Source organism: Ptychodera flava, chromosome 9 (genome assembly GCF_041260155.1).
Source record: "Ptychodera flava strain L36383 chromosome 9, AS_Pfla_20210202, whole genome shotgun sequence".
NCBI classification, from domain to species: Eukaryota; Metazoa; Hemichordata; class Enteropneusta; family Ptychoderidae; genus Ptychodera; species Ptychodera flava.
Genome location: NC_091936.1, coordinates 26,682,919 through 26,709,001, shown reverse-complemented (window position 1 = coordinate 26,709,001; position 26,083 = coordinate 26,682,919). Strand labels below are relative to the sequence as shown.

General features: G+C 37.2%; 1 protein-coding gene and 1 long non-coding RNA gene across 3 annotated transcripts in view; both read right to left on the bottom strand.

Moving 5' to 3' along the window:
• Positions 1-26,083, bottom strand: part of LOC139140505 (E3 ubiquitin-protein ligase HECW2-like) — a 110,775-nt gene that overhangs the window by 57,127 nt on the left and 27,565 nt on the right. The window contains exons 1-4 of one of the 2 annotated variants that reach the window (XM_070709810.1): positions 19,563-19,957; positions 9,073-9,180; positions 8,433-8,588; positions 7,716-7,885 (exon numbers count right to left, since the gene is read on the bottom strand). In XM_070709810.1, coding sequence (XP_070565911.1) covers positions 7,716-7,885; positions 8,433-8,588; positions 9,073-9,180; positions 19,563-19,674 — 546 coding nt within the window. In that variant the 5' untranslated portion in view covers positions 19,675-19,957. Of the gene's footprint in view, positions 1-7,715; positions 7,886-8,432; positions 8,589-9,072; positions 9,181-19,562; positions 19,958-26,083 lie in introns of those variants that run through there. The other variant, XM_070709809.1, reaches the window with a different exon arrangement.
• On the bottom strand, positions 1,484-4,999 carry LOC139140504 (uncharacterized). Its single transcript, XR_011554004.1, has 2 exons — positions 3,288-4,999; positions 1,484-1,774 (listed from the first exon to the last, which is right to left on the bottom strand). It is a non-coding gene; the product is annotated as an uncharacterized lncRNA (long non-coding RNA).

Here is a 26,083-nt window from a genome sequence, read left to right as displayed (position 1 = left end):
TCTTTGATTTAGCATTTCTCTGTTGTTCATTTTGTCTGTACACTTCATCAGACCGTCTTAATTTCTTTGATTTCACATTTCTCTGTTGTTCACTTTGTCTGTACACCTCATCAGACCGTCTTAATTTCATTGATTTAACATTTCTCTGTTGTTCATTGTGTCTGTACACTTCATCAGACCGTCTTAATTTCATTGATTTCACATTTCTCTGTTGTTCACTGTGTCTGTACACTTCATCAGACCGTCTTAATTTCATTGATTTCACATTTCTCTGTTGTTCACTGTGTCTGTACACTTCATCAGACCGTCTTAATTTCATTGATTTCACATTTCTCTGTTGTTCACTGTGTCTGTACACTTCATCAGACCGTCTTAATTTCATTGATTTCACATTTCTCTGTTGTTCACTTTGTCTGTACACCTCATCAGACCGTCTTAATTTCATTGATTTCACATTTCTCTGTTGTTCATTGTGTCTGTACACGTCATCAGACCGTCTTAATTTCTTTGATTGAGCATTTCTCTGTTGTTCACTTTGTCTGTACACTTCATCAGACCGTCTTAATTTCATTGATTGAACATTTCTCTGCTGTTCATTTTCTCTGAACTCTACCATTTCCTTTTTTCTTGCTTTCTTTTCTTGTCTTTCACTTTCTCTTTTTCTCTATAATTTGCACAGTCTGTGGTTTCAGCCGTGTCATGAAATGTCTCTGTATCTCTTTTCTCAAGGAAATCATAGTGCCCACTATCAATTTGTCCTTCTACACGGATTGCATGGTATAATAGGTGTATTGTTTCAGAGGATTCACCTTCAGTGTCGAATGGTTCATTCAGAACATCTAGATGAACTGCAATTTTTACACTGTATGCCATAGCAGCTGCATTTATTTCAATATGGCCACCATGAGTTGCCAAACCTGGGTCAGATATAGACATGTACTGTCTGTAGTCATCTTGATTATTTACATGATATCTCTGATATTCACCTTTAATGAACTGCTCATATTGATGCCAATGATCAATTATATAGTTGACAATTTGTAATCTTACAGCATTATGATGAATCTGAGATCCAAAGAGACCTTGACTTATAGCCCTAAATAAACAATTGCCATCACCCTCAATAACCACCTTTCTGTAAGAATTTTGTGGACATTGTCTTTTATGTTGGAGATGCAATTTTCTCTTTTCATTTTTGGCCTTGTGGCTTAATTTCTTTACTCTCATTGTATTGATGTTTTCAACTTCTAACAGATGTGATAAGATTCCTTCAGATTATTGTACTTGTTGCAGTATCAAAAGGTATAATCTGGAATAAATGCTGTTGTGTTTCACTCAAGAATTCGTGTACAAGTTATCCTTGTATTTCTCTAGGATGGATGGATTATTAGATAAAACACCAAGAATAAATAAATATATCTCTGTATGTTGTGTATATATATCTTGTGGCAGTCACTATAAAATTAAAGCAAGTACTCAAATGTTCCAATTTTTAAATATTTATTTGATTCTTATGATGGTGTGATTGTTATAATAGTGAAAAGTGAGCCTTCTAACGGCCAAATGTCTGAGTGTTCTGTGAGCCTTCCAACGGCCAAATGTGCAAATATGAGCCTTCTAGCGGCCAAATATGAGCCTTCCAACGGCCAAATGTGAGCCTTCCAACGGCCAAATATGCAAATATGAGCCTTCTAGCGGCCAAATACAAGCCTTATTATAGCAAAATCAACCTCTTGAGCAGTAGTGGTGCAGGACTTTGGCTTGTAGATGTAATCTGTATAAGAAATAAAATCAATATATGATTTGAGTGGCAGCATGGGCTAAGGGACGGACCATTAGACTTTGTAGACTTTGGCAAGGGGGGGGGGGGCGGGTGGTCAGAACCGGAAAAAAAAAATTTTCAGAGCAGAAAATTTGAAAAACAAAATTTTCAGACTTCTCTCCAAAATAAAAAATATTCACAACGTAACCGATAATAAAAAATTCTGCAAAATTCAGAAAAAAAAAATTTGCAAGTCTATTTTCATTTGAAAAAAATAAAATTTAAAATTATCGGACGTAAAAAAACATTTTCAGAATCCAGTCGTGACCACCACCCTCCCAAAGTCTAATGGTCCGTCCCTAAATTTAAAGTTCAAAAATACCCAGTAGAAAGTTCATACCAACAAAATGTCACCCTATCAAAAATACTGCCAAAGTACTGCTTCCATTTGATCAGGACTTTTCAAATAACTGCAACAAATTTGAGTCATGTATGTAGCCCATCATGAACTGTATAATATATCAGTCTATTGAATTCTAAAATTCTTTGACAAAAAATAGGAAGACATATACCATAAAATATGCAAATAAACGGACCTACCCTAGGCATTTTCCAGGTAAACGTTTATGATTTATCTGCTCAATTTCAATATTTTGAAAAACAACCTTTATATACAACAACTACACTTCCCCCTCTATACAATGTTTGGTTCCTTGAAAAGTGTGTACTGTGTCTTGAATGACCATAGTCGGCCATATTTCTATTGGAGATGCGTATTTTTTATTGAACGAATTTGATTTTTTTTCCATATTTTTACGACTCCTCAAGCACATCGTTCTCGAGATTCAAAATTTTTGATCACTACCATAATGAACAAATTTATCTTTATCTCGATGAAATCATGTCTATTTTCACAAATTCAAAGTCTAACCTTTTGACGCAATAACTTCTGACGTCGCACGGATACGCATACTAGTACACCTTGGCCACGTCGGCCATCTTGTTTTTCCACTAACACGTATCCTCACCACTTGTTCATATTTATGACTCATCAAGGACACCGTTCTCGAGATTCAAAATTGTTGATCACTACCATATGAACAAATTTATCTTTATCTCGATGAAATCATGTCTATTTTCACAAATTCAAAGTCTAACCTTTTGACGCAATAAACTTCTGACGTCGCACGGATACGCATACTAGTACACCTTGGCCACGTCGGCCATCTTGTTTTTCCACTAACACGTGTCCTCACCACTTGTTCATATTTACGACTCATCAAGGACACCGTTCTCGAGATTCAAAATTGTTGATCGCTTCCATAATGAACAAATTTACCTTTAGCTAGATGAAATCTTGTCTATTTTCACAAATACAAAGTCTAATCTTTTGACGCAAAATCTTCCGACGTAAGGATACGCATACCGTACACCTTAGCCACATCGGCCACTTGTTTTTCCACTAACACTAACAGTAACACGTATCATCGCGACTTGTTACCATACAAGAGAGTGAAACACTTACCTGACTTTTTCCTGTGACGGTCCTCTAGATGCACTAAGGTTTATGAAGCAGCTGAGTGCCGTGACCTTGCTTCGGATTGCCAGCAATAGCCGGCCTTGGACGATATTTCTGACGATGAATACTATAGTACTACGGCTTTACTCTAGCCAGAGACGATGCTGAAGTTGGACTCAGTTTCGGATTCAGTTTCGGATTCGGTTCTTATATTTCCAGCTTATGTTATTATTTTTTCGAAGAATATAATAACTACTGATACACAAGGAGATATTTTAACTAGATGAAATTACTGCACAAATAGCATGTATTTTATCACATAAATGTAGCATGTAGTTCACGACATAAATGTTTCATATATAATCATAATTCAGTGTTCTCCCCAGGATCAAGCAAAAGCGTAGCGGCTAATTTGCATAATCATTTGCATATCATTAATTTATATTTGCATATGGATATAAGCTTGCACATGCACCCAGGCATTCATGTACACTCACAACAAAATGCAATGGTAACACACAAGTATGCAATTTGAACATCATGGAAACTCTTTATTACACTTAAATAAATCATCACACTGCACAGTATAGTACAATTGCAATTAAAATAGAAGATTCAAACAGTAACAGCAAGTTCAGATTGAAAGCAAGAAATGGTTCGTCTGGTTGGAGTTTCATTAATACATATATTGCTAATAAAATTGTCAAAAATTGCCAACAAAGAGGAAAATTCATAAGTTTAAGCTTTACACAATTAAAATGTAATTGAGTTTTATATCATTTTTGAACGACAAACACCGCGAATAATGTTTCATCACGGGGATCAATTTCAACCAGCCGACCCCCCCCCCCCACCCCCCGCGTAACTACCACTGCCACTGAACATCGTCGTTCGATTCTTGATTTTAAAAATACCACAAAGATGATCACAAGACATGAACTAAGTACGACTAGAATCACTCGAAAATCAGGTGTAAAATCTTTCAGAGAACGTGTCAGAGTGGAACCACACGCGACGCCAGGATCAATGTCAACACGTTATAAACACGTCGGCCAACATGGCCGCCGCCATATTGGAATTTATGCAATGTGAACTCGATCGCGATCGTGATCGTACTCGGACAAAAAAAAAGATCATCGTTGTAAAATCATAATCAACCTCACTAGTCAACTGCTTCTTTTGTTTCTTTTGCAGTCCATTTCGTTGATCAAAGCATGGGAATGTGATCAAAGGCCCCGCTAGTGCTACACCGCCTAACTCTGTGAATACTTGTCCTCGATGTATACCGGGCTATACCGACTAAAGGTCTTTGTTGGTCGTAATAGTCGTTGTAGAATGAAAACTTGTGAACAACCCAGCCGATTCTTCTATTGTTTTAGCGTTCCTCTCAACACTTACGGACAAGTTATCGGACGCATACCATACTTCACACCTTCCACTCTTTCACCAGGTTGAAAGTTGCTGTGAGCGCTAATGTGTAGACAATGCATGCAACAGCTGGTAGCTACGCAGAGCGCTAGCGTGTGAACTAAAGGATGGCGGGAATATTTCAAAGCGTAGCGGGGAGAATCAAAGCGTAGCGGGGAGAGGCGAAAGCGTAGCGGGACCGCTACGCTAAAATGGCCTGGGGAGAACACTGATAATTTATAAAGTTTAAAAAATCAAAACACTTTAGGCAGTAGAGCAAGGAACTGTAATGCATGACTACACAAGACAAAACTGCTGAAAATCAGTCAAAAGTTACAACTTATGAGCTGTCCATCTCAATTATGGGCATTATGCAGTTCAGACTATTCAAGCTAACAGTACTACGCACAATTCAAAGAATGCATTCAATGCTATCTTTATTACGCAACATATTATGTAAAACAACATCAATCAAAACATCAAATTAATACAACATATTAACATTAAACCATGTGACACACATTGTGACATATAAAATGATTAAAGTATGTTTTTTTAAATATTGTTTTCCTTGCTCGACACTTCCTTTAAATTTTAAATTAGAGTGCTTTGAAGCTTTCTGTAATTTCTATTTTTTAACCATTTGTGAATATATGCACACAATTTATGCCATGAAATATATGCATTGTTTTATTGTGATCTTATTTTCACTTTGTCTAGTGTGATTAGATATTATTTTAGCTGAAAAAAGGTCCAGGGAAAGTAAGGAAAATCCAGTATTCCACAGTGTAACAATTGGCTGAAAATATAAAATTTCTTTCAGTCTCTCGAATCCGAAACCGAATCCGAAACTGAATCCGAAACCGAATCCGAAACCGAGTCTAACTTCAGCATCGTCTGGCCAGAGTGTAACTTGGACATCATGCTTCCCATAGACTACCATGTATCAGAAAAATTAAAACTGTGATAACTTCATTAATATGCAAGCCACGCCCACCAAAACCTTTTCAGTTCTAGCCATTTGAATTCTGAAGATGTCTACCAAATTTGACTGAAATACGTTCAGCCGTTTTTGAGATAATGGGGATACAGACACACGGACACACAGACACACACACACACAGACACACAGACATGGCTAAACCATATGCTCACGTGTGTGAACACGTGAGCAAAAAATGATGGTCTTGTGGATCACTATTAGGTATGCGGTAAACAGGCACAACTGGAACCCCCTTGTGGGTTTTTTCTGTTGAGAATCAGCATCAACAGGTTCAAGGCCTGGGATCCACTAAATCACCTCATTACACTGACGACATGAGCTTTTATCAACCGCTGTCGTGAAGGTTGCATGGAAATAAATTGCACCATTTCATCCACATGCAGGTTGATGCTGGCGGCAAAATCCAGCACAACAAATACCCATTCTAACTCTCTGTTCAAAGGCAGAGGTTGTTTATCAGTTTTATATCAAAACAAGCCATTGCTGACGGCCCAGTTCCCACACAGCAGGTGCATGGTGGTATTGGAAAGGTGACAAAGTTGTCGGCTGGCAAATTGGGAAAATCTGCTGTCTGATAGAAATCAGCATGATGGTGGGAAAATGTATTCAGCATATTTTTTTCAAACATGTATGCACACACCTGTTTGAGGTTATGTGTGGTAATTGTTTTGTGACTGTATGGAAAAGGTGAAATAGTAAATCTTGTAGATATCACATGATGAGGGCAAATGGGCAATGTCATGGAAGCTATTATTCACTTTGTTGGCTGAAACTTTCATTAATTCAAAACACTGATTCAGCTGTGTTGAGGTATTATAAATAATGACAATTTAGTAATTAAGAACAAGAGACAGTGAGCACAAGGGTATACATGTGATCTTGACTTGTGCATTGCATCAGCTTATAAAAATGGATTCAGATTCATGTACAGATTTGGGATGATTTATCACCGAATTTTGATAAAGTTTCCTGCATATTTGATTGTATGAGAACTTATTTCATGTGCATATGTAAGTCTTAGTGGGCTGTCCTTGTACCAACTTTGAATAATACCGGTCAAGGCAAATCCACATGACTGTAGACATGAAAAGAATGGAAACAAAATGGCCACCAAGTGGCCACATTGGATTGTATCACTAAATCAATCAACATGCATATGTATACCATGGTGTACTATCCTTACACCAAGCTTTAAAAAAATTGGTCTGATGGATGTCTGAGGCATCTCTGTGGATGGACGCACGTATGCATGCATGCCTATCAATATTTAAAGAGGCACTCCTGCTTGGTAACATTTTTAAAACACATTTTTTTAATGCCAACTGTCGATATTTGACGTGGCGATTGCGCGCGGATCGCGAGATATCGATAAAAACATGTCATTTCCCGAGCGTATTTTTCTCATCCCGAAGTTTTACGATCGTTTCTGATTTTGACGCGAAAGTTTGTTGTTGTGCTGATTGACGATATTCTAGGGAGCTTACAATAAGTTCGAACGACGCAATAAATTTACTTCCCACTGCAAAGACTTCATATGCATACCACTCGGCGGCCGCTATGTATCAACCGCACGTACCTGTCCTAGTCACCTATGCGAATTCTGGTGGAATCAAACTTTGTTTTTCATTTTTTCTCAGAGTCAGTAAGACTCGACTTTCCCCCAGGGGGCATGACCGATCACCGACGCGAGTGGTACTGTGGCATACAGCAGCGTAAGCGTAGACTCGTACTCCATAGCTTAGTTGACAATGGCCCCAGTGCCGAACGTTCGATGTTCGGAAGCTGAATTGAGGTGGGCCACCGGAATTCAAACTTTTACTTTTTTGAGGACATGTTTTTATCGATATCTCGTGATCCGCGCGCAGCCGCCACGTCAAATATCGACCGCTGGCATTAAAAAAATGTGCTTAAAAAATGTTACAAAGTGGGAGTGCCACTTTAAGTCCCCCAAACTTTTTCCGCGGGGACTGACCAATATTTTAACTTAATACAACTGCCACAAAGCAAGTAATTATTTATCATACCTGACTTTCCCAGGATGGATTTGTGGTGTTCTCTGCTATTGTTGTCCTGGTGTCCTGGCCATGGTGTGGTAAGGTTGGAAAGCTGGCTCTTTTACCAGGCTGAACAGACAACTTTACATATGGGTCTGGATTGAAAAACATTCCTTTCTTTAGGGACCTTGCATGCATATCTGAAAAGTGGAAGTGAATAAAGAATAAATATTAGATGGATGACAATGTGAAAGGTACATTCCCTGAGCTGCATTGCACTAAATTTAAGCACCTGTTAAGAAAATATAATTGAAGTTTTCTGATAGTGTCTTAAATGTACATAGGTTTAATAGGCCTGACTCACAATGACGTAAGAGTTCCTTCATTAATATGCATATATATATACAAATCTGTCTGAAAAATTTTGACGAGACTTCTGGAAATTAATCTTACAGAAATTCAGATTTGGTACTTTTACAAACACTGATGCTCTGAATGACATTATCAAACTTGTGTGCCAAAACAAAATGATTACGAACAACAGCAATAAAGACAAGCGTAAAGATGATATTTGCCTAATTTTCATCAGTGACTGCATATATCGCATGTGTGTTTTCTATGTTTACAGTGTTTAGTAACAAGCCAACAATCACGATTAGCATTCTTTCATTGTCTTCCCATGGTCAAGTTGGACCTACTCATCAGGCAGCTGCGGTGAGATTGTAAGGCAAAGGAAACACTACTCACCAGATATTGCAATGTTGACAAGCCTGGAGCTATCCATTTGGTCAGGGATATCTTGTTGCAAGTTGGCACTGGGGTTCTTGATGGTAATGACCGGGGTGCTGCAACGCAGCGCTCCTGTGCCCCCATGGTAATACTTGAAACAAACCTTGGTTACAGCTGTCAAAGGAAGAATTTAAGAAAAGTTTGGGAGCTTTCACTTGCATGAAATGGGGATGACTTCAGGGAACAAATCATCCACAACTTGTTTTGATGTAATTTATGAAGTGAGAAATTGTAGCATTCCTCTGCTAGTGGAATTATCATCATAATGGGAAAGGTATAGAAGGCAAAGTTGCCACAACAACAAATTATCTATTCACATCAACAGGATTAAATCAAGAAGATTTAAACGCCTTTTTCTGAAAGTTCTAGTATTTATACATATGTAATGGTATTTCATGAATGCATAAATGAAACTCAAGCTTCATGAGGTATTAGCCAGGTATTTCTAGCTTGTTTTTGGCAATCAAAACAAGAATATATAAAATAGCTGAATATTCAGAAAGACTTTCATTCCTATATTGAAATTACGGAAAAAGTATGATAGGACTGGCACAGCAATTGATCAACATGGCAGCACAGCTGGGTGCTTGTAACTTACGTTCAGCGAAGTGAGGCTCTGGTTCAATGACCCATATTATCTGACCTTTGTGGTGCCCATGGATTCCTCTGTTCTTGTATTCCAAGAAGTTGCCCGGGTTGTTTTCATCTGGAAATCAGAAAAGTGGACAAAAACATAGGTAATCAGAATTGAGAAAGAGTAATGCACTGTCAAAGTATATTCTCAGTAACATATGTATCGCATCATCTTTTTTATCTTTTCCTTGTGTTTGATATTTTTCGGTACTGTCACCAGCGCAATACTCAAAGAATGAGTCAGAACTTTACTCTGTTGACTTTTCAATGGTATTATTTTTCATGTAAACGTTGAGATGTACATCATTAATGATAGGATGATACAGAACTATTTCAACGATGGCCTATATGCCACATGACTACATGTACATGTATATCTGCAGTTCTATATAAGTAAATGCATTGTCAGTTAAAATAATTTATGGCTGTCACAGTGACAGGTAAGTCTGGGTGAGACAGATATTGTGAGGACAAATTATGTACTGGAACATAAACATCAATAGAAATGAGTAAATCTTCCTAATACAACAAATCTGAACCATTAGGACTTCTAAAGAGAAGTGCAAATGGCCAATAACAGCTGCGTGTACATGTACGATCCTCAATGCGAAATTCAATTGAAATGTATTATTGAGCAACGCATTTTCCAATTACACTCATTCATTGAGTTTGTTTTGATTTAATATGCCATTCCAAAGTCAGTGGGTCAAATCTTCTACTGACTTGACTAAAATGAAGCCTCATTGCCAAGACTGTCTATGACACAGATAATCATGAAATGCAGTGTTTTCAGTCTTGAACTATGAGGGCGCCCTTCCTATTTGTCAGCTATGCAGCACAAAACCTTGCACTCTAACAGCCCAATGTGTAAGCAGCTGCCTTGTGTTGAATAATGTATCTACCGTAAATCACATGGAAACGTTCTGATTTGTTGTTTTGAACACTCAGCATCAGACAGGCGTCTGTTTGATAGATTGTCAAGGTAGTGCACTGAACAGACCTTGAACTCGGTGACTTGAGTTCACCATGTGAAAGTGCTTGAACACAACACATCCTACTCTGTGATATCTTTTTTGAAGAAAACATCATGATATATTAATGGAGGAATCAACCTGAATCAACTCCTCAGGGAGAATTCTCATCTTGGGATAAAGAGAAAGTTGATACCATGTCAGATTTCATGAGTTTCCAAGAATCCCTGCAAAGTGACTAATCCGCTGGCAGTCTCCTTTCACACACGGACGAAATACAGGCCAGAGCCAGATGCCAGAGTGCATCATCCCACTTTAAATACATGTAAAGTTTTCATGAGAACGAGGGTTAACGTCTGTGGATGATTCAAGTCTTGCCAAGTTTATCATATGGCAGACATTACAGGATGTGTGAGGGCTCTAGTTTCTAAACTCATCGTGTTCATAGCATGAAATTGTGGTTCATATACACTTGCCTGCGTACTCTCAGTTGTGAACGGAACAAAATGTCATTGTTGAATTCCTAAAAACTGCAGTATCAAAGTAGCATACACCCGTCTTTCAAAACTGAAGTCACATGACAGGAGTATATGTACACGAACATGAATAAAAACAAATACTGAGTCAGCATTAATTTTATTTATCATTGGTTTTGATGAGCCAGAAAATGTTGAAAGTTTTTTTAATATATGAAATAAGCACAAAGACAAATGCTTTGCTTATATCAAATCTGCATTTGTGGTTCACTTTAATCTTTAGACTGTTATTGCGTGGTTAGATGAAGAAAACCATCCTTCTCTCACAGGAATTTTGTGTAATATCTTTGAGTAAACACAGAAAGTGCTTTTATATCATCTTGATAAATGACTTACCGGTAATTATATCATTTAGCCATCGACAAAAAAGGGCTATCACAAATACCTATGTCTAGTATCCATGTAACTATCTAATTGTGACCTAAATGAAAAGCCATCCCTTCTGACTACTCAACATACAGTTCTATACATGAACTTTTCTGTGCTGGTGCCAAATGCTAAGTCAGCCATCTTATGGCACATAGGTAGAAATTTATAGTATCGTAAACTTTCTGTCTCCGAATTTGACTACCTTGATACACCAATGGGGGAAACTCTTGCAGGGTGACTTAGGGACGGGGATGACATTTACTGGGAAGTCATTCTTCGCGAAAACACATGACAAGTCACTACTCTTGATATTGTTTCACTCTGCCTGGAGACAAGTGGACTTCTTTGCAACATAATTGTAACAGAGCAGTGTTTTTTGTGTTGAGGAGAAAAACAAGTCACCAAATTCATCCCAAAAGATGGAGAGAGTGATGCAGTATTAAGTCTTCCGTCTAGCTTCAGAAATCTGCAGACAACACTTTGGGATGATGTCTGTGAGCATGTTATCCACAAACAAGCTAAGAAGTAAACCTCCAAAATACTATTTGAGGATGACCATAGGCAATACAAATTTTCTTTTTAAAGTACAAGGCCCAAGCAAATTATTGGTAATACAAATGATGTATCCTCAGCAGGCAGTTTCATTTTCCTCATCTAAAACTTTGGAATATGCTCCAATGATTTTTACATATACATGTAAGTACACACATGAACATGCAAAACCTCCTGCATGAAGTACACATTGTTACACAAATCTTGCAAACAGAAAATGTCTCCGTCTACCATACACAGAATAGTTACCGGTAATTTGACAATTCCATATATTTTTACGGTACAATTATTATACTGAGGAATGCATTTATCATCAATTTTATCCTATTCGGTTGTGTAACTAATCACGCAGTTTGCACACAAAACCGTGTATTCGGATATAGTCCGAACTAAATTCAATTGACTAAAGGGTATCATCTGTGTGTTTAGGATGGTTTGAACAGGATCTGTATTGTTGTGAGGTTATCACCTGTGTATTTTCGAAGGTTTGAATAAGATCTCTAGTTGCCTGGTGATGAAACTTCAAAAGTGGGAGAAGGGCACATTAGTTTCAGCAACTGAGGTACTGTATGTGCTTCAGCAGAATAAACTGAAACTGTATGTAATTTTAGATCATAATTTTTTCTGGGATATGCTCACTCACTGTGTGTTACTACGGATAATGATTCTACTGATAAATGGACTATAAATCCCCATATACTTTTGTTTCAGTCAAAATTACCAAAATTCAGCTGGTTACTATGGCAACTGTCCATTGATGCATTTACGTTTCTACTTAAAAAATCATTTATCTTATAATAAGATACATTGCCAACATAATGACTGTGTTGACATTCCATGAAAAGCTGGTAAAATTTTCCATTTGCTCCTGGGAGATTTTAGGCTTTCCGTGCAGATGAGAGTAATTTCCAAACCAAAGGTAAAATTATTGCGTTGGGAATGGAAAAGGTTATAAAGTGTCTCTTGTCCCTATCTGAGCTAAAGTGTTCAACTCAGCGGAGATAAAACATGACTTTGAATATTTGGAAATTTGAGCATCTACTGTCATTCAGATGGGAATGGATAATACCTCAAGTTTATCAGATGTACAGGTAGTACTGGTACACTAGAAATATCTACAAGCATGATAAAAGAAGAAATTTCCTCTGTGATTGGAACAGCTTTGATTGATCACACACGCTACAGATCAGACAATATATACAGCAACCATACTCCTGTATTGGGTTTTATTTTTGCTATACATAATTTGGTATCAGAAATATCAATTTTTTTTTCAGAAATATCCATATATTTACGGTAAGCATTTTTACACAAGTTGCATTAGATTTCAAACCATTTTATTAAAAAAAGCAAAAAGATACAGCTGACAAGACTTAAGTACTTCGAAGAATTCACTCTGGTGGTACTTGAATGAATGGCAGTGTGTCATTCAGAGACAGCTTAGCCAACAGTGCATTTTATCATGGAGGATTTTAAAAAAAGTAATTTTAATTTTATTTTCCATGTATATGACATTTTCTCCATTCAGCATATACTCTTATAGATATAAGCAAACATCCAATTAGCCAATACTTTTCTGATATCTCTTTTATTCTATAATTATTTTTGTCTCTTATTCATAAATTCATAACGATCATAATAAGTTTGTTGAAGTCCCAAATGTAGCAAAACCAATCACAAATCTTGTGAAAAGAAATCAGTTTGACAACAACAACCACTTATATTCCTTTAATCCATGGAAATAGCAATCCTTTACAGGTGAAAAGCTTGGATGAATTCTCAGCAGAGAGCAAGCATGTCTTGAGTTGATATTTTGAGGCTGACACTACAATGTGAATGTACAGTACATTTGAACACGGACTATAAACATCGCTATTATACAAGCATTTCGTTGCACTATCAAATACAGGGCCTCTGACATTTACATAATTGCCGCTACAGCAATGAAACCTCAGTTGACAGAGAGGGAAAAAAAACTGAAGTGGAGCAACTTAACCTGCAAGGTTCACAGAGCAAATGTCAGACAAAAGGTCAACGGAGAAACTTGAAATCGAAACCGTCAATTATTATTCATAGTTCAAAGCACGGAGTCTCTAACTTGATGACGTGCGCGTAGAACTCATTTAAAACTGAATTATGATGTTTTTATAACTGCAGTCTTAATGTAACTGTAACCCAGATACTATATTTAGATAAATAAAGTGCTGTTTGTAGCGTGATAAACAAATACATCTAATAACGTAGTGAAAATAAAAACCTAATGTACACATATCAGGTTTCTTGGTTTTTATATTTATTCTAACAGACTCAGTTTTCAATGAGCTGTTACAGTGTTATAGGGGAAAAATGTGAGAATAATCAGCCATGGCCATTATCTAAGAATTTCCTCTGCTGATTTTGAAGTATTGTGCCCATGTGAAATCGACTAGTGATAGATTTGTTTACTTTGATTACAGGCTTTTTGATGGAATGTTTCCACGCAGGAAATTAAACTACAGCTTGTTTTATTTATTGGGAATGGGAAAGGCAGGGTTGAAGTTAACTGCATATGAACTGAGTGGAGTTTTACGCGCATGCTATACTCACTGGATTATTAATTTTTCACAGACGCCACAGGAACAACATGAATATGTAAAGGATAAATGACGGTGACCAAATACTATGGCAGGTACCATGGACACAAGAAAGGGGTCATCTCAAAAACTCACAATAATATTGATGCATATATACACATCCTAAGAAACACACGCTCTACATGCAGATGTCTGGTGCTAAAATAGACGGTACACGTACACACTCTTATCTAAATATGAACACTTGGGTCAAATGCCGATCAGTGATAATCTTGGTACTGAGAAACATGCACTTTCACTGTATACTGATGTCACTTTAAAACAATTTATTTCCAAGCAACTATATAGCTTCATTAAATCGATAAATTTCTTTGAAAGAGTTATAGAATGCTTCCATGCATGTTCATTTACAGTAATAACTTTTTCGTTCTTGGAAAGTGTTGGTGAGTGATCTATCCTTTATTTACTGATGGTGATATATGTTACACATTTCTACCGATTCTTGTATAAAGGGTCCAAAACTTGTCAAATTTCCAATTGAGGAAAAAAGTATTCTGACAAAAAAACACCACAGGGTAGCAGATACTGATAAGACTATCTGCCTGTGATTGTATACAGTACAGTGGCGAGACCAGATTCTAGTTTTTTCACTTAGATTTATCTTCACCAACAAAAAGAACGAGTTACTTTATCTTGGAGTACTGTATACTACAACCAAAGGATGCCATATTAGAATGAACCTCTCTGAGTAATTCACTTTTTCTTGAAAAGAAGGGGCATAAATGAATGGCAGAGCTCTTTAAATATTTCTACGGTATGCAAAACGAACACAGTTCAAGCGTACTAGCATACATCAACATCTCGCATCATTCTAAATCAATTTGTTAAAATCTAGATTGAGGCACATACATACAATACTCAGTACTTCCCTCATCCTGACAGCCGAGCAGAGTTCAACAAATTGTCATCAACGTTGCTTTTTATTTTTTGACATATGTGCACACACATACATTTCAACTGGTTTGTGTTTTTTAATTACACCTGTCACAGTGAATCTGCAGTTTGACAACGTGATGATCACACCAGAGCCCACCAGAGAGTGTTTTCTGCCTGCATTGACGTCATAGTGTGTTGAAGACGATACAGCATGGCTTTCACCTGTTCAGACACATTGACACGTTTGCCAGTTCTCATGTAGTGTATGTGTGTCTGGGCACAGAGAAAGACCTTCACCCACTTGACTTTACGGTAGTTTGAAGTCTCTGTCTGATGGGATCATTTATTTCCTAGTGATACTTATTGAAAATTATACTCAGTTTTTTGTTCAATGGAAAGTTTGCTGGTTTAGATGCCAATAATGGAGCACTATACACTATTACACTTTGTGTAATATTCAGGTATGATTGGGTCAAGAGACTGTCTTGATCAGCTTGTGTCAAAGGACTATGTTATCCCTTTCAATTTCCAAAACAGAGGCTTTACAGTCATGAACGCCCTCCCTCACCCTTAAATCTGACCTCCATCGTATGATATGCTCATGTATGAAATCTCCCTCTCTATACAGTAGAATTTGAACTCCATCACAGCCAAGAAAGTAATTATACCCAACCCTTGAAACAACACTAGCTCTAACAAAAAGAAAGCAAGAAACACAGAGCATCTTTCTGAAGTATGCACTGTTACATGTATAATACCCCTGTCCCTAGGAGACTTTTTCTGCTGCCCACCAACATATTCTTGTCTTGTCCTTACGAGACCCATGACACTCAGCTGTCCGCTGCTCTGAAATCTATTATCCCTGGTAAATTTATATGTTTTGTCGGCTGGGATTAACATCTCCAGCTGCTCAATGTTGGCTTCTTCAATGCTATTCATAGAAGTGTGTCGTTTATCATCAGCTGGAGAGACCTTTGATTTCTAGATGATTATCACCGCAGAACTGATAAACACTTATGCTCTTGGGTATATGTATTATTTCAAAAGTAGGTCACAGCTTTGCTGACTTTCATTATAGGTGTTCATGAAATGCAAAAACTTATGTTGTTTTTAGGATATTATGACTTATGGTGTATTAACTTGGCCTGAAAATTGAAATTTCTGTATTTAATGTTACAAAAGCATTTTAACAATCTGACAATATTTCTGTATTTAGTTAATGACATCTGCACATTTTCATTGGCTGAACATTGGTGCAGCTGAAAAAAAGAAATCAATTGAAATTTTAAATCCTGGCTTCGATCCATTCTAAAAACTCTTCACTTTGACCCAATTTTGGCAATAGCCTTGGGACATTGGTGATGAAATCAGAAAAATATCTTTCTCTGCCGTTCTGCCTCGGTTGTACACATTGACAGGAGAACACGAAACTTGGCACACATCCCAATAAAATCCCCAAGGCTATTTCCCCAAGGCCTCGGGTAAATTTTCCCATAAATGATGCATGGAAAATTCAAGAATCACTCTATCTAATTTCATTGCAATGTTGTGAACGCAAAGCACAGCTATGTCTACATGCCTGTGGCATTTTGAAAAATTACAAGGGCAAATTATTGGAACGCTTTAATATAATTAAAATAGTTTTGTTTGACATTACATGTTTTATAGTTATTGTTTTTGAAATGATTGAAGAGTTCAAACCTCAGTTCATGGGAAAAGATAGCTTCCATCATTCATAATACTTAGTGACTTGTCTTTCTCGAGTGAAGAAAATTTAATCCTTCCTTAAATCTTGTCCTTTTGATCAAGCTTTAACATATAAAGCTACCATTGTGTTTAATCTTAAAGGCACATGCCCATGAATTCACTATTCCTTTCATTTTCAAATACTACATAAAATATAAAATATGTAAAATGCTATATGATAAAGATAATCATACAGATTTGAATATACATGTACCATATTCGTTAAAGGCCCCTTGTTCCGTGATGCAAAACTGCATTTACTCTGGGGAGGAGCTTAAACTTTGTCAACGTGATGCTTTCTGTCAAATATGCTAAATGTTACTTTATTATTTATGCAAAATAATTGAGCACACCACTCAAACTTTTGATGACTTTCAAGAACGTATTTATGTGATAAAAATTGCAATTATTATTTTGAACATCTTGTAGTTAGAAAATTGAGATAAAACTCACAGCTTACAATTTACAACAAGGATCAGCTACACTGAAAAAAGTGTGAAACACCTAAAGCAAAAGAGACAAGCTGGGAACCTGCTTACAATGAAAAAAACAAATAAGATTTTGGCATTTAGGGTTTAATCTGCAGACTGGAAAAGCACTTACGCCTTACCAATTCTCCTGACAGAGAAAGTACTGCAGATATTTTGTCGGTGGCTTTGCTGGAGCACTGCTTGTTTAACTGTGTGTGTTTGCGCATTTCTCACTTCATTACTCAGGAAACAGAAAGTGAACTTCCACAGGGAATTTGTAGTAGAGTTTTACAGTATAAGTTACTCTTTAGAAGGCACAATTTTAGACTTAGCATTACCAGCAAGAGTTTTGAACCTCACAACAATCTAAGTATAGTGCCAGCGTATTATCTGTATTATGATCACAATAAATCTTTGTACAAGAACAATTCTTGTTCTAATATACCAGATAATTCTATTTTGTTTTGTGATAAACAACATGTATTTGCATTTTTCATATACAAACATGGTAAATTCATACTTCCAATACACAATATGAAATGAGCTTTACACTTTAAATAATTTCTTAGATAAAAATTGCAGAGCATGTGAGTGTTGCTGATTCTCATATGTTGCTAAGGGGCATATGTCAGATGGAGAAATGTACTGTGCAGTATACCCTGGTACATAGTGGATGCTACATTTGTAGTGACCTCTACCTTGGCACAGATTCTGTACATGCCACTGTGTGAGTAAATGCAGTTACATGTGAACATGGTAATTAGCTTTTTAGGAACTGAACTTGGTCCAGCTGCATTGTTCATCACATTTGCAGTCCATACATACAAATCTATCATAACACTGGTGATCCAGTCCCATCAACTTTTACTGGTAGAGAACTATGGTGTATGAGAAATAACTGAAGAAAATTCAGGTGATCATGAATGTTAGAGAACCAATTGGTCAGAGACGAAGAGCGAGTCGAATAATATTGACGAGGAAGAGTGACCTCATCAGTGAAATATCGCAGTACAACCACTGGGGCAAGACAGACCATGGAGATCTCCATGACACTGGAAACATTCTTGTGACTTGGATGACGTGTTTATCCTCAGGGTGAATAGAGTATTAAAACTATAGATTAATCAGAGGCATTCTGCGCTGGGAATGGAGTGAAATAACACTGCTTCTCTGAAGTGTATATAATATTTGAAAAGTTGCACTGTACAACTCTGGAGCCGATTTCACACATCTACAAGTACACAGGCCAAAATGTCAATGGTTTTTGACAGACAGAAAGCTATGATTATTTCATGAGACAGAGAGTCGGGTATGTTTGATGGACAGAGCAGATTTAAATCCGTAAGTATTCTAGACTTTTTTGCATCTAATAAACACTTCCGGTGGTTAGTCAGGCCTTTAATCTCCTTTAGTGAGCCTCTTGATACCATCTGACCACTGTGATATTTCACCGTTATTTATTAAAGACACATTTTCCAGAATGAGTTTTCAGTCATTTGGAGGCAACGGTGGCACTCAGTAAATTTGTCCACAGCTGATAGTTACATGTCCTATATTGTAAAACACCCTAGAATCTATACATACACACTACACATTTACTGTGTACGTATGTATGTGTGTATTGTAGTTGTAAAGAGCAAAATAATTCGAGAAATACCAGCAATGCATTGGTTTCCAATGTTTTGGAAAAATATTACCGGTATGATAATTTCCTAACCTGTGATTAAAAAACAAACACATTAAGTTTATCAAAAATAAACTGACAGCTCTTATTTTGCCTGTCAACTCTATCCATTATCAGATGCCTTATATTAATGGAAAACACCTCTGGGCATTGCATACCAAGATAATTTGTTTCATTTTTGCATGTCAAGGTGAATTTACTTCACTGAGTGAGAGGGACAAAAGTGGTCTGATGGAATGAACTGCGTGGTCACTTTAGGTTGTTAGTCAAATGCCCCCAAAAAATTCATTGATCACCATAGTTTTTTTTGCACATTTGTAGAAAAAATTTGTAGTTAATGACCTTTTCCCAGATGTATATTTGTAGCATATCAGGATTTGCCACGACATATCGGTATAGTTGAAAAAAAGTAGTTCTGGACATGTACACCGTACCAGCCATCAACTGTTGCTACTTTCAATTGCACTCCCCCCCCACCCCACCAAGTTAATTTAGCATTGAAAATAAAATAGGCTAAACTGCAATGGACAGCACTGCATACAATATTTCAAGTTGAGGCAGCTGGATTGCATATCCAGTGTGTTTCAGGGCTTGCAGCTGTCCTGAATTTGAACTCACCCAAACTTTCGCCGTCTTCAATTTGCTGGAGTTGCTCAAGAGTTTCAGCAAAAGTCTTGCTGCATCCCATACTCTGATCACTGACCTCTAACACACAGACAGGCTGACGCATGAACACTGGCAGTTAATAGTGAGACAGAGAGCCAAACATTCAGGCACGATTAATTCATGTCCACTTTGGGTGCCCTGCTCAGATCCACACCACCAAAGACACTGATGAGGCACCCCAGCTGGGAGTCAGGCTGAGAACACCAACTGCACGCCGTAGGTGAAACATGGAAACACATTAAAATGAGGCACTTTCCCACAAAGGCGTGTGGATGGGGCAGAGCTGTCCCGGGTCACTCAGACCTCGTCAGATGCACGCTTCATCAGGCTTCTGTTTCAGGCACAAGTCAGTACATCCACACAGGTGGGTGCGTCATCAGATACATTAATGCACAAAGCATGCAACTCATTACTGATAGCTGGGGCCTTGAAATATGACTCCCATGGGGAGCATTTTTCATATCTCTACAAGGTTTCATAGTAAACTCCCAGACTTGAACTTACCATAGCCTGACTATGCAAATAGTATTTCAATAATGAAGAATGATCTCTTGTGAACTCTGTTAATTTTTAAGCAACGATGCCAGATATAAGATTACAAATGATGAGAGTAGACTTTTTAACAGGTACAATGTGAATATTTGAAATGTTATTACAAGAGTTAAAGTTAATGGATGGCTCATTAAACTTTCTCTAAGGCTGATTGCAATAATATATTATCAGACTAGAAATACAGTACCGGTACATGACCAGATAGCAGAACAACAACATACAAAATTTTCATGGGCAATGTATATGCTCTGACTTGTTTCATACATATACTTCCAAACAATTTTAATATTCAGTATCAAAATTTTCTTGAAATAACTTGAGATATATGGAATTTATAAATTGATCAGCGCAAATGAAACCTCAGAGCAACAAAAATGTACAACTTTAATAACTATGAATGTCATATGGATACCGATGTGAGAATTGTATTCATCACTTCAGGAAATGACTGGAGTTGTGTTGGCTAGCCATGATAGCATACACAAGATTTGCAATACATAACACTCTGCTAAGCAAGGCAATTGCCAACTGTACAATGTTTTGCCAAATCACAAACTGGATACTCTTTTGGGCGTAACTTTGTAGACATGTATCTGGGACACAACGATTGTACTGTAAATGTGTGTTTACTCAGGTTCTTTTGACTTCCAGACTTCGACAGAAGAATTATTAACCATTATGACACCGGAGACAACAGCATTCAACTGAGCGAACGTATTTAACAGAAGAACCTAAGACATGACATGACATGGCGGCAAAACTTTATAGAACCATCAAATATCTTAGGTGCCTCTAAAGTCAGATTGAAGGAGAGGTCCGTGGTAGTAGATTGACTTCATTTGCTACATTTTATTCACCTTTATACTTTAAATCCATTCTGAGATTTGAAGTGTCATTCACTTGGGGAGCAGCAGAGTCCCCTGGTACTAAGTACGGATTTGAAAAGTGAGAGCCGGAAATGTCCAGCTTTTTGCCTGACTTAATAATACAAGAATCTGCAAATTTACATGAAATTCAAAACCCTGCTGTCAAAGGACACAGATTTCTTCTGGGGTGAATTCAGAGCTTGCTCAATATTAGCCTCCAGCAAGATTGAATTACTCAGCAGTTGGCTAATGTTGATACTGTCCCTACTTTCTGCTTGCTTGTCATCTATCTTGTTTTTTCTCTCGGAACAAGAAGAGTTTGCAGGAAGTCAGAAGTAACCAAGGTATAGTATTGCAGTCATTTTATCCAGGCAGTAAAGCTGAATTTCACAACACAAAATACCAACGTTCTCCATATGAGCTATCAGATCAATGCCAGAAGCGAAAATGTCTTCCATCTTGTTATTATCTTCCGTTTGCTATCACTGCACCAGTCTCATTTATTTGCCATGATCACATTCAGTCTCCATCAATCTCTCTGATATACCTTGGGCAAGTCACTGATCAATATCATGACACCTACGCGCGGTAGTCTCTCCGAGAAACTGATGAATCAAAATTACTTTCCAGATCTCCCCATTTCCTCTTCCCACACCTGACCAAACGCTGAGGAAAATTTATGATCTAAAATCCATCTTGCCTTGACACCTGCTAATAATTCCAAAATCCTGCTAATATTTTAGTTTTTGAGTCTACTGTCTTTACATTGCTGATGTAATATCTAAATGTTCTTAAGTCGCTTCACAATGCTGGGAATTTGCTTCATTTTCCAGGTCAAGGCCAATGATATGATCTGGACAGGATGTCGCCAAAGTTTAGTAATCTGTCAAACTTTATTACAAAGATATGGGCATGACTTTACTTCAATTCCAGCCTTTAGGCTTAATAAAACGGCTACACGGATTGTTAAGTTGTCAATGGACGACCATTATGTAGGGCTGGTCCATAGAATGACTGAAGAGGGTTGAATTGAAAGATGTCAGATTTAAAGAAACTTAATACTCTTCTATTGGTTGAAAACACAACGGAGATGACAGTGGTCAAAACATCATTATCTTGTCATGATGCAGTATGAGCATACAAAAAAAATTCTCCCTGACTGGGTTATTCTGGAGAACGTAATGAAAGACTCCGAATTTGTAGCTAGTTGTAATTGTAAAAAGACCGTGCGTTACTTTGTTAGAATACATTTGAGGGAATAGAGAATCTGTTTATAGTATACAGTCACCTGTAATCTAAATATGCCCACATACCGGTATGGTCAAAGGGGCGTTCCTTGGTATTCAAAATGCCCATGTGAGGGTGCTGTTTTTAAAAAGTGGCCACCCTCTTAAAATCTGTGATTGGTTAGAGTTTCTCTTTCCATGGTTTCTGTGACAAAATGGGAACAGGTGACAGTATACCTTAAAAGCACTAGTACCGGTACAAATTTCATATGCAAGTGACAACACCGGCACACAGTCACTGAATACACAAAGTTGAAATCTGTCACAGTCACGTCTGCATACTCAGGATAGTCATTTCATGAACACTACCATAGGTACTGAGAGCTGTTCCCTTTGAAGAGAAGTACCGTAGAAGACAGATCTAGTAACAGTCACATTGCCATACTGTATGACTGGATACAACTTAAAAGACAGTGTGATGGGCAAATCATAATGACATTTATGACAACAAAAATATTTAACTTGATATCACAGAAAATAGCTGTATTCATAATCAGTTGGCGTCATTTCACAAAGTAACGATTTATGTCACCTTTGCAACTACCATTTACTGACTTGAATTCATCAGCTGCAGTAGAAAAGCAGACTTTACTCTGCAGCAAAATTTAATTACTTGCACATTTATTCAGGCAGGCCTGTCTCGCTCCGTGAGGTACCATATCTCTCATTAAATTACACGTTTCACGGTCACATAACTTTCATTGCATTATTAAGAGACAAATATTCAATTACCAGACTACACTCACGAGCTTTAGCTATTGACATGACAACCATGTTGTACGCATATTTAATTAAATACTACAAGGCTTGAAGAGCATTCTACTATTTGAGATAACGTTTATTCCATTTGCTGAAGTCTTCTGAATTCTTTCTATTGCGGTTCTGCATAGCTTCAGTCAGTATCATTTGAATATGCAAATTAGTCATGATTGACTAGAGTCTTTCAGGAAAGATATTAATTATAAAGGCTGATACATGCATGCTGGAAGCTCACATGACATGCTTCTAATTTCATTGTCGGTGATTGCTTCTTGGCTTTCAAGGAAATACATGAACACTAAAATTGAATTAATGGTAAAGGGAAATCGTGGGACACTTTGATCTTGCCATGTCTATGTACCTATACACTGCTGCAGTCTTTTCACAACAGATCTGTATGTCACACACTGCATCTCATGAACTATTGGCTATAGCTTAGATGTACAAGACTTTGACCAATGAGACAAGCAGCGAGATACAAGGTATCCATGGTTAAAAGAAAGTACATGTACATTTACTAGTAGTATAAAACGATATGAAATTCCTTATCATTTTATAATGTTACCTGTTTAGGTACATGAGATCAACACAAAATACTTCGATCTTGCAAACGAAAACCATAGTGTATTAAGAGTCTGCGTCTGGAATGGTTTGGTAATTGGTATTTGTTAGGTGAAGATTCACACACAAGAATGGAAGTAGTTAAAATTCTCTGAACCAATAAATTGTGAACAGGGAGGTTACAACGACATTCATATATAGAGTATCTTGGTTTTCTTTTGCAAAGTTTTACATGTTGGAGTAGGCAGAGTTCACTGAGTGGTACTTGTTTGTTTCAATATGCTGATGGACATGGACTTGAATGCATAGGAGCAAAAGCACGTTTTCCCAGTAGCAAGGTCACAGAATGTCATCGCCTGCATACTGAACATTACTCAGCTCTGAATGATAACACATACAAACGTAACGCGGCGCTTCACACAGTTATTAGCACTGTTTTGTGCTACAGTATACTAGTAGTGCTGGTGGTGGCAATATCATACCGTAGATGCACTTGTCTTAGTAAATATTTCCTTTGGATACATCAGAAACCAAATAACTCACTGTACAAGGTATCATATGTGTGTCAGATCAACTTATAAGTACACTGCTGCAGCATTGAACCCTGAGAAGTAGCTCTATGATTTATACAAAATCAACAATAATTTGGAAATTGGGCTCTTGTTTTCAAACTGTGACTTTCTTGAATTAAATTCAAAGTGAAAGGATTTTATTCTGAGTTCAAGGGTCTTCAAAACCATGTGCGTAATAATAATGAAGCATAAAATTGGGTCAGAATAAACCAGGCTAAACTTAATCAAGTGGAAGGTCAACCTTTAAAGAAGAATTACTTGACTGTTTTATAATAACTGCGTTTCCCAGTAATTTTCTGTTGAACTGTTCAATTTTCTACCTGTCAGTAACAGTTTTCTACATGATTAGGTACTGTTGAATTATATCATTGCCATTGCTTTTGATACGAAGACGCAATACCAACTCAGTGCAATTATAGCATGGAAGTGGGTCAGCTCCTTTGGCACTGCACTGCAGAATTGATAACCATTCACGTTGCAGCACTCTCTCATGGCAAAATCACGTATGAGGTACACCAAAGCTTACCCTTACTCTCACGCGCAGTGAAACTGACTCAATTTAAGTGAGTGCTGAAAGCTCACACTTGAGTTTTCCATACCACACATACTGGTATTGAAGTGATCACAGCAAACCTTTGATTGCAAAGTAACTGAAAACTAGTGTTTGATGCACATTACCCTTAGAATGCATGTCAGTACTTTTCTCTGAAAAGTGTGAATTTGATTAATTTCTTTATTACAACTGTACTGTTTCTATAGTGTAATATACAATTATGACAGCCTTGTAGTATTGAGCATAAAAAAGTGATGGACACAAAGCTGTTTCTTAGTTATTGAGGAAAGCAGACAATCAGACAAATTATATTTACACTTGATTTTAAAAGGGTAACTTTAAAGGGTAACTCTTACTGAGTCTTGCTGGCTGGTTCAGTACAGATGGATTATGATGAATTTTTACTTTTAGACAAACCTTGTGTATTTGCGGAGTTTTCTGAATTTCTCATTGACATGATCAAATATATGACGAGGCAATGTTGTTTAATTTCAATTAAACTTACTGTATACACATTTACTGTAGTGCCAACATTTTAAATGAGGCACTTGAATAATGCATGTCTTTCATGTTTGTTGGAAGACAAGCATTACTGAAAGGCAATCTAAAACTGTATTACACTGAAGCATGTACAAAGCATAATGAGTGTGGCTATGTAGAACATTTCACCAGCATATCTGGAAATACACTTAGTTCATTGTTTTATCATGACTGTCCCATATGCTATTTTTCAAATACCTTTTGCCCATGTCTGTACATTTGTGTGAAGACATAATGGATGTCAAAGCCTGCATCAGCATCTATGTGTATTTTGAAAATGTGATCAATACAAGATGCTTCATGTAGTCCCAATACTGGAGAGTACACGTGTTTTATTTAGCCTGCAATATTGCTTTCGAGTCCTGGCAGTCATTCTGCTTGCCATTTGTTTTGGGGCAATTTGCTGAAATGTTTGCAAGAACTTGGCCTGTTTCCTTGTTACATACAGAATGTTTCTTTATTCCTACTCTTAACCCTTTCACCCCCAGTTCCCTGTGTACAGGTCCAACTTTACCATAGAAAACAATGGATTTGGGTCAAACTATGTTGGTGAAAGGGTTAAACACTACATCATGATGTTAACTTGAAATTGTAGAAGACTGTGAAGTGATGCAAAAATCAGCACCTTTAGTTTCTCAGAACATTAAGAATATAACCAGAAATTCACCTGTACCGGTACATGAAGTGAGATGTTGTAATACCGGTAGAGTGCTGAAAACTTTCAACACCATGGTTTGGTCAAACCGATTGTCGTCAATGGTGATTGTGGACCTGGTTACAGGGA